The 17,608-nt window shown below is 45.6% G+C and overlaps 1 protein-coding gene across 1 annotated transcript in view; it reads left to right on the top strand.

The window, feature by feature from the left end:
* ASB18 (ankyrin repeat and SOCS box containing 18) overlaps window positions 1-11,721 on the top strand; it is a 65,139-nt gene extending 53,418 nt beyond the window's left edge. The window contains 2 exon segments of the mRNA XM_059055301.2: window positions 9,168-9,281; window positions 10,036-11,721. Of these exon segments, the coding sequence (XP_058911284.1) occupies window positions 9,168-9,281; window positions 10,036-10,221 (300 nt within the window). The 3' untranslated portion in view covers window positions 10,222-11,721.
* Window positions 11,722-17,608: the final 5,887 nt, after the last annotated feature.

Here is a 17,608-nt window from a genome sequence, read left to right as displayed (position 1 = left end):
AGCCTGTGTGCCACAGCTACTGAAGCCCGTGTGCCTAGAGCCCATGCTCCCAACAAGAGAAGCCACCACAATGAGAAGCCTGCACACTGCAATGAAGAGTAGCCCCCACTTGCGGCAACTAGAGAAAGCCCACGCACAGTAATGAATACCCAACACAGCCAAAAATAAAATAAAATAAATTTATTTTTTTTAAAAAAAAGAACTTCTGGGCTTCCCTGGTCGCGCAGTGGTTGAGAGTCCGCCTGCCGATGCAGGGGACACGGGTTCGTGCCCCGGTCCGGGAAGATCCCACATGCCGCGGAGTGGCTAGGCCCGTGAGCCATGGCCGCTGAGCCTGTGCGTCCGGAGCCTGTGCTCCACAATGGGAGAGGCCACAACAGTGAGAGGCCCGAGTACAGCAAAAAAATAAAAAATAAATAAAATAAATAAAAATAAAAAAAGAACTTCTTAGGGCCTTCCCTGGTGGTACAGTGGTTGAGAGTCCGCCTGCTGATGCAGGGGACGCGGGTTCGTGCCGCGGTCTGGGAAGATCCCACAAAAAAATAAAATAAAATAAAGAACTTCTTAAGTGCAAAAGAAAAAACAAAACTAAGAAACTAAAAAACAAAGTGATGGTCGTAAAGGACAAAGAGCAGAGAGCCAATTCACAGATAAGTGATATTATTGAAGAACATACAACAATGGATCAGAAATAATAATCAAAGACATAATAGAAGAAAACTTAGCTGCACTAAAAAATCTTAACATAGAGAAGTTGAATGGATATTCTCTGCAAATCAGTGATGGGAGACACATACCTATATACATTCTAAAAAAAATGTTCTAAAAAGGCATGGAAAAAGGCTTGCAAAGTATCCAAGCAGAAAACAGGTTATTCATAAGGGAATAAAAATCAGGCTGGACTCAGATTTCTCTGCTGCAGTGTTATTGTAAGACAATGAAATATCATCTACAGGTTTTTAAAGAAAAGGTTTCGATGCTAGAATTCTAGTTTCAGCCAAGATAGCTTTCATTTTGATGGCAAAAGAAAGACACTTTTAGATATCAAGGGCTCATAAGACATGCCTTCCTAATGCATTTTTTTAAAAGAAAAAACATATTTCTATTTACTCCATTATTTATTCAACAAATATTTATTGAGCACCAGCCACTTATCAACAACATACTAGATGCTTAGGATACCTAATGAGTGAATAACTCGGGAAAAAAGTATTGCTACCCTCATGGAGCTTACATTCCAATGGGGAAGACAGACATTAAACAATGAGCATAATAAATGGGCGAATAAAATGATAAGGGCTAGGGGAGAAGAAACAAGACGGGAGACAGTGCGTTTTAAAGAGGGTAGTTAGGATGGGTGTTTTTTTGAGTAGACTGGAGAGAGGCGAGGGAATCCGCTAAGCAGATGTCTAGGCAAAGAGCAGCCCAGCAGACAAGCCAAGAGTCTGTGGCCCCAAGGCTGGAGTGAGCCTGATCCACATGGGGTACAACAAAGGAAGCAGTGTGGCTGAAGGTGGAGAGAACCAGTGGGACAGTAGCAAGACATGAGATGGGAGAGGTGGGGGAGGGGCACAGACTGTGTGGGGTCTCGTAGGACATTGCAATGACTTTGGCCATTGGAGTGGTTTGAGCAGAGGAGGGGTGTGGCCTGACTAACATTTTATGAGGCTCCTTGTCTCCATGTTGAGAACATACTTTAAGAGGAGCAGAATAGAAGTGGGGAGATGACTTAGGAGGTTGTGACCATAGTCCACCTGAGGGATAACGGTGGCATGGACAAGGGAGGTGGTCTGATTCTGGATATGTTTTGAAGGTAGAGCGAACAGGATTTCTTGTCAGATTGGCTGTGGGATATGAGAGAAGAGGAGTCAAAGATGACTCCAAGGCTTTTAGCCTGAGAGACTGAAAGGTGAGATGTGCCATCGACTGATATGGGGAAGCTTATGGGGAAAGTGAGTCCAGGGCTGGGGGGAGATTTGGGGTTTATGTTTCCAATACGTTAAGTGTGAGATAGAGCCAGCCACAAGGAGCTATCAAGTAAGCAGTTGGATATTCAAGCCTGGAGTTTGGGAGGGAGGTTTGATTGACCTGGAGATACACTTTTGAGGGTCGGTGGCATATAGATGGTATTTAAAGCCAGGAAGCTGAATGACATCACCAGGGAGGGAGAGTAAATAGAGAAGAGGACTAAATCCCAGGCCATTCCAGCGGGGAGAAGATGCAGAGATGAGAAAGTAGCAGAGGAAACTGAGAAGGAACAGCAGTGAGGGAGGTGAAGGAATAGAAGTGTGGCCTCCTGGAAGCCAAGAGAAGAACGTATCAAGTGGAGGACGTGGTCAGCTGTGTCAGATGTGTTGATACACGGCACGAGGCGAGGCAGAGCCGTGAGCACCAGATGCAGCCTGCTCACGGGCACTCTTGGCAAGGGCGGATTGGGTGCAGTAGTGGAGGCAAAAGGCCAGATGGGATGGGAGTACCCAGCTGACCAAGAGGTGATGGGAAAGACTGTCTCAGGAATGGGAAACTCAATCTGCAGATCGTCTCAGGTCGACCTCTTAAATATCTCTCAAAATCTTTCTTCTCTTTCCATCCTGGCTGCCACCAGCTGAGTTGAGGCCACCACCACCTCTCCGCTAGATGGCAAAAATATCCTCGTAACTGGGCTGTCTGCCTCCAGTATGGCCCCATGAAACTCTTCTCAACACTGTAGCCATGGTGACATTTCTAAAATTAAAACCTGACCCCGTCACTCCTCCACTCATCGTCCTTCAAGGGCTCTTGGGTGCCCTCAAGATAAGTCTATCCTCCCTATCATGGCAGACAATGCTCTTCTAGATCTGACCCTGCTTTCCCCTCCAGTCCCAGTTCTCACGACTCCCCGTGTCAAACTCCATGCCACAGCCAATATTTTTTGCTCCTTTTCACCTCCCAAGTTTGGTAAATGTTTTCTCCACCTAGAACATTTTGGTCCTCAGAACTCTCCACACCTTTTGTAACTCCTACTCCATGTCTTAGCTTGAATGTCACTTCCTCCAGAAATCTTTCCTTGACCAACTCACCACCCCATTGCATATCTAGGTCTGAGTTAGGTGTCATTTCTAGCATCCGGTGATGCTCTCACCATAGTACTATGGCACCTATACATTTATTTTTATTACTACTACTACTACTACTTCTACTATTATTTGAGACTGTATCATTTGGAACCGTAAAATTCTGTGAAGCCAAGGCTTGCCTTTGTTATCACACAAACATAACACAATCTTTAACTTCTAGTAGGAAATTGATTAAATATCTGTGGAATGAATGACTTAAGCAATCTAGTCAAAATAGAGACAACTTAGGGCTTCCCTGGTGGCGCAGTGGTTGAGAGTCCACCTGCCGAGGCAGGGGACGTGGGTTCATGCCCCGGTCCAGGAGGATCCCACGTGCCACAGAGCGACTGGGCCCATGGGCCATGGCCGCTGAGTCTGCGTGTCCGGAGCCTGTGCCCCGCAGCGGGAGAGGCCACAGCAGTGAGAGGCCCGTGTACCGCAAAAAAAAAAGAGAGACAACTTAAATAATTGTAAGGCAGGTGGTAAAACTAAATGCAACTACCAAAAATTATTTCCAAAGGAGATATATAGCATAAAATAAGATCTTGTACTAATTATAATCTGGAACACAAACTTCAGATGTTACTGGGGAAGGAGAAGAATTGGTTAAGAGAGGTGAGAGAAGGGATAATGGTACATCTAGAGCACAAAAGATACTATTTTGATGTTTAGAGAAATATAGGTTAATATTTTTTTATTCTGAAGGTAACCACTAGTAAAATTTTAAATAAGATATAGACTTCCAAAATATAAAAGATAGGGACTTTCCTGGTGGCACAGTGGTTCAGAATCCGCCTGCCAGTGCAGGGGACATGGGTTCGATCCCTGGTCTGGGAAGATCCCACATGCTGTGGAACAACTAAGTCCGTGCACCACAACTACTGAGCCTGTGCTCTAGAGCTCACGAGCCACAACTACTGAAGCCCGAGCGCCTAGAGCCTGTGCTCTGCAACAAGAGAAGCCAGCACAATGAGAAGCCCACGCAAGGCAACAAAGACCCGATGCAGCCAAAAAAAAAATTGTTTTTAATATATAAAAGATAAATACAAAGAAAATACAGACCTGTGTAACAGAAATCAGACAACAAAGGGAACAAGAAGCATAAAAAATCATAAAGAATAAAATGATAGAAGTAAAACCAGATAGATTATCTATAACAATAAATACAAATTTCTTAAGTTACCCTATTACCAGTAGAGAATCTCAAACACTTTAAAACAACGTGAAACAAAAGGTTAGAATTAAAGAGTGGGCAGAGGTAATTCTAGCAAAAACAAACTGAAAATAAAATGATGTATTGATATCAATATGCAATGGAGAAGAATCCCAGGGAAATACACAAAATGAGAAGAAAAGATTCACTCGACATTGATAAAGGATACAGTCCATAGTGAAGAGATAACCGTTAAGAACCTTACATGCCCAAAAAAGATTATGTTAAAATGGAGAAAGTACTGAAAAATAATAATTCTAGATGATTTTTAATTCATATCTCAGTCTGTCCCATAGATAAAGTAGGGAAAAAAATTTTAGAAGCTTCAAATCATAAATGTGACATATACCTGTTGAACTTTGAACCATCAAACAGAATACAACTTCTAGTACTTCAAAATCAGACATTATTGGGCTTCCCTGGTGGCGCAGTGGTTGAGAGTCCGCCTGCCGATGCAGGAGACACGGGTTCGTGCCCTGGTCCGGGAAGATCCCACATGCCGCGGAGCAACTAAGCCCGTGAGCCATGGCCGCTAGGCCTGCGCGTCCGGAGCCTGTGCTCCGCAATGGGAGAGGCCACAACAGTGAGAGGCCCGCATACCGCAAAAAAAAAAAAAAAAAATCAGACATTATTTAAAGCCGGAATACAATACCCCAGAAAATTAATAGCAAAAGTTAATTTTTAAAAATAATTTAGGGGGGCTTCCCTGGTGGCACAGTGGTTGGGAATCTGCCTGCCAATGCAGGGGACACGGGTTCAAGCCCTGGTCTGGGAAGATCCCACATGCCATGCAGCACCTAAGCCCGTGTGCCACAACTACTGAGCCTGTGCTCTAGAGCTCACGAGCCACAACTACTGAGCCCATGCACCTAGAGCCCATGTCTGCAACAAGAGAAGCCACCACAATGAGAAGCCCTTGCACCGCAATGAAGAGTAGCCCTCGCTTGCCACAGAGAAAAGCCTGTGCGCAGCAACGAAGACCCAATGCAACCAAAATAAATAAATAAATAAATAAATAAATAAAAATAAATTAATTAATATAATAATTAGGGAGTTCCTTGGTGGCCTAGTGGTTAGGATTCTGGGCTTTCACTGCCATGACCCGAGTTCAATCCTTGGTTGGGAAACTGAGATCCCGCAAGCTGCAAGGTACAGTATGGACAAAAAATTTTTTAAATTAACTTTTTGAAAATTTCATCGCACACTCCCAAATGAATACTGTGTCAATAGTTATTTGATCACAGACTGAATAAGAAAGAAAGACAGTGACAACATTGTGCCTCAAAACTTATGGCTCTGACCACACCTCTGTTCAAAGGAAGATCCATAGCACTTTAAAAATTGCTTGATTGTGATTCAAGGGAAAACATATTGTCAAGTTAACTGAGCAGTCAGTCCAAGGAGCTGGAAAGAGAAATGGAGAAAGGGATTAATAATGATAAAGGCAAAAAGTAATGGATTGGAATATTTTTAAAGAGAACTGATCAATGTAATCCGACAACTGGTTTCCTGAGAAAAATAAATAAAATAGACAAAATTCCAGCAAGACTAAACATGAAAAAAAATTGCAAATACAATCATAGTGAATCTCAAATGAGACAGGGTGCTTATTTCTATATACAGTGGAGATACGCCCCCGTCCAAATTTGTTCTCCACCTGCATGGACACATCTGCAAGGCTCCTGGCCCTTGCTTCCTGGGTTTCACCAGTGCAGTGTCCCAGAAGTGGGAGAGGAAGGAGAGTGAGGTCAGAGGATGTATCCACTTGGAACCCTCTCAGCTTCAGGCTGGTTGTGTGTCCCCAGCCAAGGATCACCCACCCCACTCTCACCCTGCAGACCCAGGAGTGGAAATAGCTCTGCTGCCAGCTCTATGTCAGTGCACTGTTCCCTGTGGTTCCCCTGGCTAAATAAGCCCTGTATCAATAAACCCTCCTGGAATAATCCTATATCGCGTATGCCATCTATTTTCTGTTAGAACCCTGACGGATACATATGCAATGCTAAATTTCTTTTCTTTTTCCAGGAAAATATAGGTGAACAAAATTAAGCCAAGAAGAAATCAAAACAAAATATGCCAGTAACCATGAAAGAAATTGAAATATTAAATTATCACCTACAACTAAAGGCTAGACTTAAAAGCTTCAGATGAAAGGTCTGTCATGCTTTCTTATTTCCAATAATTATCTACTTTTCAGAATCTCCCAGAGTATTAAAAAGATAGTTTTCTCAGATGGTTTTACTAAGTTAACATAAAGTGATATTAAAACCTGACAATAATAGCTCAAAAAGCTAAAAATGTAAACCAGATTTAGTTATCAAGAGAGCTGCAAAAATCTTAGCAAATTGAATCTGCCATTCTATTTGGAAGAATAGCCAAATAGAGTCTGTTTTATGAAGGCAAAAATGCATTAATATTGGAAAACCTTTTTGTATCAGCTTAGTTAGAAAAAGGCAAAAAATAAATTAATTAAATCCTAAAATTTGTAGTAACCTAGGAATAGAAAGATATTTCCTTAACTTAGAGTATTTATGTGAAACTGATACCCAAGATTATGGTGAAATGTTAGAGACAATCCTATTAAAATTAGGACTAAGATGATGATGCCTGCTATCAATGTTGCTATTTAACATTGAATTTTAACACTCTGGCCAACATAATAGGACAAGAAAAATAAGAAATATTAATACTGAGGAGGAGAAAATACCATTATTTGCAAAAATGATTCTCTACCTGAAAAATAACCTTAATAAATAAAGTGTGCTTATAAATCAATGGAAAAAGTGAACACACTGTAGAAAAAGCAAAAGACATAATTTAGCAATTCACAAAAGAAGAAAGACAAATGGTCAGCCAAAAGTAAACATTCCATATTGTACCTATCAGATTTAAATAATTAATGAGATGGTCTGGGTAGGAAGAAAGAGGCACTCTCATACTCAGTTCTTTAAAAAGTGTAACAACTTACTTATAATTTGACAGTATGTTTTAAAAGCCTTAAAACATACATACCCTTCGACCTCGAAGTTCTCCTTCCAGCAATACAGTAGAAGCAATCTAAATAACAATGGCTGGGGGCAGAAGGAGATAGAATTGTGTTCACAGATGTTCATTCTTTATAATATCAAAAAATGCCGAGGCAACTTACAGTAGTTAATTCATTGAATTCATTATGATATGTTCATACAATATTTTATGGCCACTAAAAATGATGTTTAAATGCTCATTTATAATTTTTGAATTGTTCACAATCTATTTTGATAAATCAATTTTCAAAATAATGTGCAAAGCACTAGCTCATTTTTGTTATATATATTAATTTCTTGTCTAAATGCATATAACCTTAGTATATACAAAATGTTGACAGTGGTTATCTCTGAACAAAGAAATGTGAAATTTTTAAATTTTGCTTTCCTGTGTCTTAAAGGGGTGTTAGATCTGAAAGAAGCTAGGTAAGCTGTAAAGGGAGCAACCATATTGGGTGTGTTCAGGGAGCACTGGTGAGCATGATGGAGGCCAGGCTTTCCATCGGCTCTGACTGTTGTCTACTGTAGATATTTGGTGCCTGACCTTAGAAAAATTGCTTAACCTCAGTTTTCTCAACCAAAAAATAAAAAGAACAATTCTACAACACTTGGTAAATCCTAAACCTCACAAACAGAGAATAATGAAGTTGCCCTGCCCCTCCCCAAAATCAAATCTGAATTTGATCAAGCTTCTGAAACCAACTGCTAATTTACAGAAAGCAGAGAAAGAGCAGCATCCCACAGGGATACAATCAGCAAAATCCCAACAGTGAGAAACTCTACAGAACAAATACCCTAGTTTCTTCAACAAATATATCAACATGAAACAAAAAAGAGAGACCTGAAAATACATCATATCAACCAATGTAAAGGTGTTGGTCTTATTTGAATTCTTATTCAGACAAACAAATGACTGTTTTTGATATAATGGCATTGAAGGGAAATTTGTGAATTTAAACATTGACTATATATTAGATGATACTAAGAAGCTATTGTTAATTTCTCAGCTGTTACAGTGATGCTGTGTTTGCATTTCTTCTAAACTTCCTTTAAGAGACACACAAATATTTACGGATGAAATGATGATACACTGAATTTGCTTTAAAATAACATTAGGGAGGGGGACTGGAGGTATGAATAGGGCAGGATTGGCCACGAACTGATATGGGTACCTGAGGGCTTACCCTGCTATTCAGTCTACTTTGTGTACTTTCAACCTTCTTCATAACAACAACAACAAAGTTTATTTTTTAAAAAGCAAGTACCGTTTCCATCTTTATGTTGAAGCTGATGGACTTGAACTGTAGACTTTGCAAATTAGAAAATAAACATTCTTTGCCAGTGGGGACTCTGAAAATAAAACAGAAAGGCCAAGTGGAGAAGAAATGCAACAGCAAAGCAATTCTTCTCCCCCGATTTCCCAGCACATTAGAAAATCGAAGTAAGAAACTGGGAACACCGTCCTTGGGTCAAATTCCCTCCCGGCAGAGCTTATTTCCTTTTCTCTGAGCAGCTCTCCAGAGCCAAAGGAGCCTGCCCGGCCATCAGCGTATTCCTCCTGGGAACTTGAATGCACGTCGCTTGGCCCAGACTTTTCGTGATGATAAAACAGCCGCTTACAGAGCTCTGCCCTGTGCTTACCTGTGCACTGACTCCTGGGGCCCTACAACGACCCTATTGTACTGTTTGTTGTTCTCTGGGAGGACAGTGAGGTCACACAGCCAGGAAGTGGCAGGAGTGGGAACCAAGCACACCCTCCTGTCTCCCCACCCTTTCCCACCTGGACCCCAAACCCAGCCCACCCAAACTCTGCCTCCCACCGTTTCCAACCAGGTGCTGAAGACCTGCGCGCCAGCCCCCGCTGTCCTCGAGGTTCTTTTCAACTCCTACCCTCAGCTCCGCGTGTCAGAGTCCTGGAAGGAGGTGATCCCTGAAGAAGTGTTTCGGGTGAGGAAGCTGCCCCTTCTTCCCCCGTTAGTACAAGACTGTTGTCTGTTTCTGTTCACCCACGTGTGGAGTTTTGTGCTAATACCCAGGTACGTAGAAAACGTCTGGAGAAGGGAAGAGAAAGGCAAATTAGGGGCATATCTGAGTGTGTCTCTGTTTCTTCTGGAGGCTCAGTGATCACACAGCCTGTGGTTCTGATTGGGGTCCTGTGGGCTGCAAGGAGCAGAAAGCCGACCCACACTGGCTTAAGAAGCTCAGGGCTCCAGTAACCACTGTCCAGAGGAGGGTGCGCCGTGGAGGTCCTGGCTCCTGTGTGTCAGTTTCTTTCTCTGACAGCTTAAGATATGACCGAGGCAGCTGCTGGCACTGCATCCACACACAACAAAGTCCACAGGTGGCTGTCAATGAAGAAAGAGAGAGCTTTTTTTTCTAGAAGCCTCTAGAAAATGTCCCCTCATGTTTCATTGACTCGAGTCCTGTGCAGATTACTGACCCACAAAGTGTGCTGTACAAAGGGGTAGGCAGAGGGGAATTCTAGGAGGTTACCCATAGTATCTGAAATCACCCAAAGCAGACTTCCCTCTGACTGGGCAGGAGCTGCACTTTAGAAAAGTATCCGGACCCTCTCGAGGAGGGCTGTCCAGCGTCAGTAGCCATGAAAGGATCACCTGTGCCGTCAGGGCCCTTCTGTCTGGGAGAGAGACGTGAGTCGGTTCCATGTGCTCAGACTGACATTCCCCTGCCTTCCTTTCAGATGCACCAGCCTTTCTACGAGTCCCTCTTTGCCTTGGCCTACACCCCACGCCGTCTGCAGCATCTCTGCCGCTGTGCCATTCGGAAACTCTTTGGCAGAAAGTGCTTTTGCCTCGTGCCCCGGTTGCCCTTGCCAAAGTCCCTGCAAAATTACCTTCTTCTGGAGCCGGAGGGGGTTTTGCACTGAAACCCAGAGATTTGGACCAAGACACCCGTGCTCTTCTGTGGAGGCTCCAGGGTTAGGAGGGGCCCTGGATGGGACTTGGCACCCACCCTGTGCACAGACCCCACCCAGCTTCAGGTTCACCTGGACATGGACTTGGCAATAAAGGCCCTTCTGCCTCTCAGCATTGCTTGTGAGGACTGAAACTGTGGCTATCATGGTACTTGTATCAGAAAGTACCTTTCAACAGAGGTTGGGCTAAAAGGCATACATATTTTTCCAAGGTCTGTCTCCTGCCCACAGTGCGTTAGCAGCATTGGAGCTGCCCCCGCCCCCCCAGCCTTCAGACCCTCTGCCTCAAGGGCAACAGCCCGCCCCTCCCGGTGCTCAGCCCCTTGGAAAGACTCTGTCCCGCAAACATGACCGACGTACACACTGAGAGAGGACACTTGCCTCCGTGACGAGAGCCCCTGCCCGGGAGCCACTGCTGCTCCCCCCCGCGTCACAGCCCAGAGCCCCGAGGAGGACGTCAGAGGGGTGGTGAGCCAGACACTCTGATCCGAGGTGAGTCTCCCGTGCGACAGCCGTACCAAACGCCAGCGCACCCAGCTGCGGGAAAACAGTCCAGGAAGCCAGATGCCAGGGACAGGCACAGGTTCACGGAGGTTGCCGTCAGCTCAGCCCGAGCATCCGGAATAGGAGAGCGTTCTTAAAGGTCTAGGGCTGTATTAACTGTGTCTTTTATTTTCTGTATTCTGGTGCTTCAACATCTGGGGCCTTTCGGACCCTGGAGGGACTGCCCCTCCCAGGGTTATAGCCAAGTCCTAGAGATTGTAAACAATGTGCCCCCAGGCATCCTTTTCAAATACAACTCGACCCACCCAGCGTTCACTCCCTACCACCTCCCTGGAGCTCCAGCCGCTACCCCTCCAGAGCCAGTGCCAGACAACCAAGGCCAGCCCCTCTGCCCTGGAGCCCACTGCAGTCGTTCAGACTAGCCGGTCCTACGCCTGTGTATCCTGCCTCGCCTATCCTTTCCATGGAAACCACAATAAAGGCTCTTGCCCATGTCCCCTCCCCCCACTTCCTGATCAACCCTGGTGCTTCCCTGCCTGGTGGGACCCTTCTCTTGGGAATGGTGGCTAATACACTATCTCTTCATTGATAACTGTCTCCCAATCTGCTGGCCTTACTAGACCTCACATTTTCTATCAAAAACCAACTTTTTAAACAAGGACTCGGGGCTTCCCTGGTGGCGCAGTGGTCGAGAGTCCGCCTGCCGATGCAGGGGACGCGGGTTCGTGCCCCGGTCCGGGAAGATCCCACATGCCGCGGAGCAACCAAGCCCGTGAGCCACAACTACTGAGCCTGCGCATCTGGAGCCTGTGCTCCGCAACAAGAGAGGCCTCGATAGTGAGAGGCCCGCGCACCGCGATGAAGACTGGCCCCCGCTTGCCGCAACTACAGAAAGCCCTCGCACAGAAACGAAGACCCAACACAGCCACAAATAAATAAATTAATAAATTAATTTTTAAAAAAAATAAAACAAGGACTCTTGGGCTTCCCTGGTGGCGCAGTGGTTGAGAGTCCGCCTGCCGATGCAGGGGACACGGGTTCGTGCCCCGGTCCGGGAGGATCCCACGTGCCGCGGAGCGGCTGGGCCCGTGAGCCGTGGCCGCTGAGCCTACGCGTCCGGAGCCTGTGCTCCGCAACGGGAGAGGCCACAACAGTGAGAAGCCCGCGTACCGCTTAAAAAAAAAAAAAAAAAAAAAAACAAAAAAAAAAAAACAAGGACTCTTTATTTTCATCCTCTGGAGATAAGCAGTGGCTCCACTTTCTCCAGTTTGAGCCAGTGCAAGGTGCAGCTGGGACGAACCTCAGGAGGGCGCATGCCATCCCACTGTTTGCATTGTGGAAGAGGGGTTCCACACCCCAGTAGATAACTGCAGTCTAAGGTGGGATATTGTGTCTGTGAGTGAAGGTGTGGAGGTGAGAAGAACGAGAGTGAGTGTCACGAAAGGAGTCGACTGGCTGAGCCTTGGTGGATGGTCAGATTTCAACACAGCGGTCAGGCCAAGGGAGGAATAGAACAGCACCCCCCTTCAGCTGACCCACCCCCATCCTGCCCTTTGCAACCGACATCTCACCCAAGCTATGTAAACAAGGTTCAAGATCCTACACACCCTCTCGCCCCAGGCAGATGGCTCTCCACTAGGCATTCAGGAGCTGCCCCTGGATCCAAAGGAAAACTTGAACAAAGGCAGGGGTGCAGGAAAGTGCACGCACCACGGAGGAACAGTGATTCGTCCGCCTGGAGGGGAGGGTCCCTATGCTTTGGCCACTGGAAGGAGGCCAGTCGGGAGGGTCTTGGCTTCCAGATCAAGGATTCTGAGCTTCATGGCACGGGCTATGAGGAGCCACAGAGCAGGTGAGCAGATGCGATCCCAGTGAGACTCTAGGAAGTTAACCTCGTCCTGGAAAGGGATGCAGCGCGCCAGAGGGCGGGTAGGAGCCCATGGTGACACCCCAGAGGTGGGGCTGCAGATCCAGGCTGCTCCACTGAGCAAGGAGAACAGTTAACAGTTATCTAACCTGTCGGCTGCAGTTTGCTCAGCTGGGAAGTGAAAGCGCGCGTACCTCTCTCGCTGGGCTGGGACTCAGATGATTCGTGAGGGCAGCAGGCTTCTCCAGTCTGAGGGGGTCTTGTTGAAATGCAGATTCTGACACTGGCGTCTGGGGGTGGGTCGGCCAACTTTAACGTTGCTGAGGAGCTTGGGTGACACCCCCGCCCCTGGTTGGTCCTCCTGAGAGCAGAGTGCAAAGCCCTAGGCCCAGAGGCGGCCCAGAGAAGGAAAGCAATAAATGGTTCCTTCTCTTATTATGATTGTTTGATTATTAGGGGAAGAAAATAGCCTAATATGGGGATAAAGACTGCAAAAATGGAAAAGCAAAGCAACGTTATTTATGAGAAAAATGAGAAAGGCGGAAACGGTAAGAAATACAGCCCCAGCAGCTACTAAGGAGCCCTGTCCTCACGGGATTTGGCAAATGAGAATCTGAGTGAGCCTGCTGCCCGACACAGCCTGTTCTTCAGCCTCCCCTCTCCAACCCCCTCCTCCTTAGAAAACAGGTTGCATTTCTGAATGCACTGAATTTTAAATATGTTTTGGAGTCCCAGAACAAAGTAGAACTCTTTTAAAACACATTGACTTTAAATTTCTAAAAATCTGATGAATAATGACCAATTATTACATTTTCAAAAACATGTTTTTCCCCGAATTACAGCTTAAAAACAACCACATGATTCCCAGAGTGAGCCCCAGACATCTCCCCATAGCTGCCGAAATTCCACCGCTGTGGAATTCTTATTCATTATTTCACACACACACACCCCCAAGAATTTTCTTTTAAAAATCAGATGCTCCCAGGGAGAGCTAATCCGTGAAGTTCCTTGGGGATAAACCATTCACTCATCCTTTCAGTCATTTGTTCATCCCTTTAACCAACCCTGCCTGAGCCTGCTGGACGTGGAGCCCAGCGCTTAGGGCTCAGGACCCACCACCAACAAGACAGGCGCCTAGCGGAGCTCACAGCCAAGCCAAGAAGGCCAACTTGTTAGCAAGGCTGTTGGAGAGACTTGGGCACATCAGGGGAGGTGTAGAGAGAAAGGGCCACTTTCTCCACTTGCTCTCTGGATTCACCTCTGCATCGAATGAGGGCCCCTGTTCCCAAGGCAAGTGGCATTGTGGGCACTTTGCAGCTTCTCTCACCAACACACTCATCAGGCAGTCACGTGACATCCCCCGAAGAGCACCCACTCCGCCCTCCCCCGCCGGCCAATACCATACGCGGTGGGTCCAGTACCTCCAGTCTAGTAGCGCTCTTGGTCATCACTGACCCATGGCAACAGAAACAGAGCAAAGAACAAGGCCTCTAAAGATGTCAGGAAGTCCTTTCCCCTGCCCCCAATTCAGGTACGTGACTGCTGCACAGAAAAATAGGAAATAAACTGGCTCTAGAAATTAGTTCTGAATCACCCGGGTTCTAGTGGCTCCAGATGTGCTGAAAACGATTCCTGATGTATGGTCATGAGTGCATGGGACAAAAATGGCAAGTGTGGTGGTTTGGGGGTTATCTTAACCATCACATGGGATGGAATTCATTCCTAGTTTTTCAGAATTTAATTACTGCTAGCAATTTGCTTTGTTAAGCAAAAAATAAAATAACTGAAAAAATTTGTAGTACTGATGACTGTCTAGCTCTGCCCTATGGGCCATGTGGTAGGAAGTTCTAAAATGAAGGGGACTTGCATAATTCCACATAGACAAGAAAGAGGAGGAGGAGAGGAAGGAGGGAGAAAAGGTAGGAAGGAGGGAGAGAAGTAAGTTAGCTGACAAAAACATCCAAAACCACATTCTGGGGCTTCCCTGGTGGCGCAGTGGTTGAGAATCCGCCTGCCGATGCAGGGGACACGGGTTCGTGCCCCGGTCTGGGAAGATCCCACATGTTGTGGAGCGGCTGGGCCCGTGAGCCATGGCCACTGAGCCTGTGCATCCGGAGCCTGCGCTCCGCAAAGGGAGAGGCCACAACAGTGAGAGGCCCGTGTACCACAAAAAAAACACAAAAAAACAAAAAAACAAACAAAACCACATTCTGCTTTGCAGCTAGAATTATCTTGTCTGTCTTCTTTTCCAGTGAACAAAACATACCCTGGTGTTTCTTTTATTAAAGGGTAAAAGTGTTTTCCATTCTTAAACCGTTCATATTAAACATCATTATTTTTCTCTCTGAGTATATTACATAAACTCAATTCCATAAGAGCTAAACTTTTTAAATTTTAAATTTAGTGTTTAATGATGCATTCACATGGTTCAAAATTCAGAAGGTAATAGTGGGCTTCCCTGGTGGCGCAGCGGTTGAGAGTCCGCCTGCCGATGCAGGGGATACGGGTTCGTGCCCCGGTCCGGGAAGATCCCACGTGCCGCGGAGCGGCTGGGCCCGTGAGCCATGGCCGCTGAGCCTGCGCGTCCGGAGCCTGTGCTCCGCAACGGGAGAGGCCACGGCCGTGAGAGGCCCGCGTACCGCAAAAAAAAAAAAAAAAAGAAGGTAATAGAGTAGATGATGTTTCTACTAAAAAGCAAAAAGATAGCAGAGGAATATTTGCCCTCAAACTTTGAGTGTCTTTGACTATACAACTGTCATCTGACCAAGAATACACACAGGAGGCTCTCTGCCAACACTGGTCCTGAGAAGTTTCACCCCTTTCCATCCCGACCATACCCTGGACAGGATGAGATGTCCACAGCACAGCTAGATGGCCAGACACAACCCACAGCCCACAGGCAGGCAGGACATGGACGTGGCTCGGTGTGATGTGTCATGTTTAAAATTCCGAAGGCGGCATTGGGCTTCTCTTATTAGTGTACTTAAAATCCATTTAATTTTAAGTTACATGACAATCATCCACTCCGCATGTTTCAAAGAAAATCAAAACCACTGACTCTTTAGGAAGCATTTGCTAATCCCAGTTAACTGTATATAATCACCACAGTTTCAGTCTCCGAAATAACCCTTACGTTTTCATGTTGATGGGGCAGGCGGTTGAACTTTTGCAAAGAACACTTAACCCTCTACAAAAACGGTATAAAATACAGGCTTGGAGAATGAGCGGGTCTGCTCCAGTGACGGGTCCTGACGCGGACATCTGAGAGAGAGCTTAATCACTGCAATTGCGGATATTATTAGCTTGCCAAGTGCTTTTCATCTTTTAAGGGCTGCCCAAGGACCAAGTGATAAGCCAGGGATATTGCATCTTTTATTCCATTGTTTCAAGAATAAATTATTCCTTAGTCAAATTCTCTATGTGCACTTGGGATATTCAGGAGTCCCAAAGTTTCAACTAAGATCAAGGTCGCGTCTTTTTTTTTGGCTTTCAGTCGGCTTTTCAAACTCCAGGGTTTGTCTTGAAATGGTCAGTATCGTTCTGATTTAAAACAAAAATTGATCTCATTAAATTGCTAAAAAATAATCCTGAGTGAGGTCAATTCCTAGAGCCCAGCGGGAGGATTCCAGCGTTGAAACTTATTTTCCTGGAGTCCTGCAGGTGGCGCCATAAGCAAACGGTCTTACCCGGCCCACCGACCGGCTCTCCCCAGAATCAGAAGACAAGATTTTAGCTCACATGCTAAAGAGGAGGAGAGTATAGGAAAACTATAGAATCGTGACATATCATATAGAATTATGTTGCGATAATTTTAAAAATCCGTAATTAAAATATTGATTATGGGTTTGCCTACTTCCTTTGTATTAAGTATGCGCGTTTTATAGGCAATGTGTTTATAAATAAATATATTTTAAGTTGACTTTTTTACGATGCCACAGTGACAGCCCAATCCTCATTTATGTGTTCAGCGTGTTCTGTAACAAAATGATACCTTCACCACTGCAATGTAACTAGCTGGGTTTTCAGCCCTCATCTAATCTTCCGGATGGTATTTCTGCAGTCCTAACACTCTGCTTAATCACTCCAATAAAAAGAGTAGATTTCTTTGTAATGCAATTTGTAAGCAATAAACATGATTGAGAATGCAGTGTTTGCTGTCGACTATGTTTAATGCAGGGTTTTAATTCGGTGTGTAATTATTCATTTGGTAGGCACTTTTCCCATTCACATATCTTTTCCCTGCTCTGAAAAAAGTTGGTAAGTTGGGAAAACATTGGGGAAACAGGATTTTCTAGTACTTTGTGCAAGCCGGAGTTTGATGCAGATGTTATGGGGAAAGAACATTTTTTTAATCTGCTAAAAACAGGAGGTCACATTAACTCCTGGTACAGACACATAAAAATGTGATCATGGGTTCTAAACAGAACGCAGTGGGCTCCTAGTTAACACAATGAGATTTCTAGGAAGTGATGCATAAATTCTTCAAAAATGACACATTTCTCACGTTTCATTCCAATTAAATGACTGAGGCAGCTAACAGCGAGGAGCGCAAAGTACGGGGGTAAAATGAGGGTTTTCTTCTCGTAACTGTATCTCTGTGAAAGTATATTTTTATGAGAAGCAGTTAATATTACGCTATGATTTTTCAACTGCGCTGGAAGGGATATCTTGAGCCTTTCTTGGCGAGAGCTCTCCCCGGAAGAGTCTGTTCCTTTGTCTCCTGGGTTTACTAATAAGAAGGGAGAATTGCTCCGCAGGCTACTAGCGGCCCCCAACCCGGGTCTCTGGAGTGAAAGGGCCCAGCCTGAGAGGGGTTCCGGGTGTGAGTCCTCAGGCTCCCAGGGTCTGGCCCAGTAGCTGCCCACAGGCCTACGGCCGCGTGACTCAAATACGCCCGGAGCTCCACTTACCACCTGCGGCGCGGGGCCGTGGGTAAGGGATTGGGGTCCACACCCACCCGCGATCCGC

Source organism: Kogia breviceps, chromosome 2 (assembly GCF_026419965.1).
Source record: "Kogia breviceps isolate mKogBre1 chromosome 2, mKogBre1 haplotype 1, whole genome shotgun sequence".
Classification (NCBI taxonomy): domain Eukaryota; kingdom Metazoa; phylum Chordata; class Mammalia; order Artiodactyla; family Physeteridae; genus Kogia; species Kogia breviceps.
The sequence above is the reverse complement of the archived record's forward strand: the minus strand, read 5'-3'. Positions and strand labels throughout refer to the sequence as shown.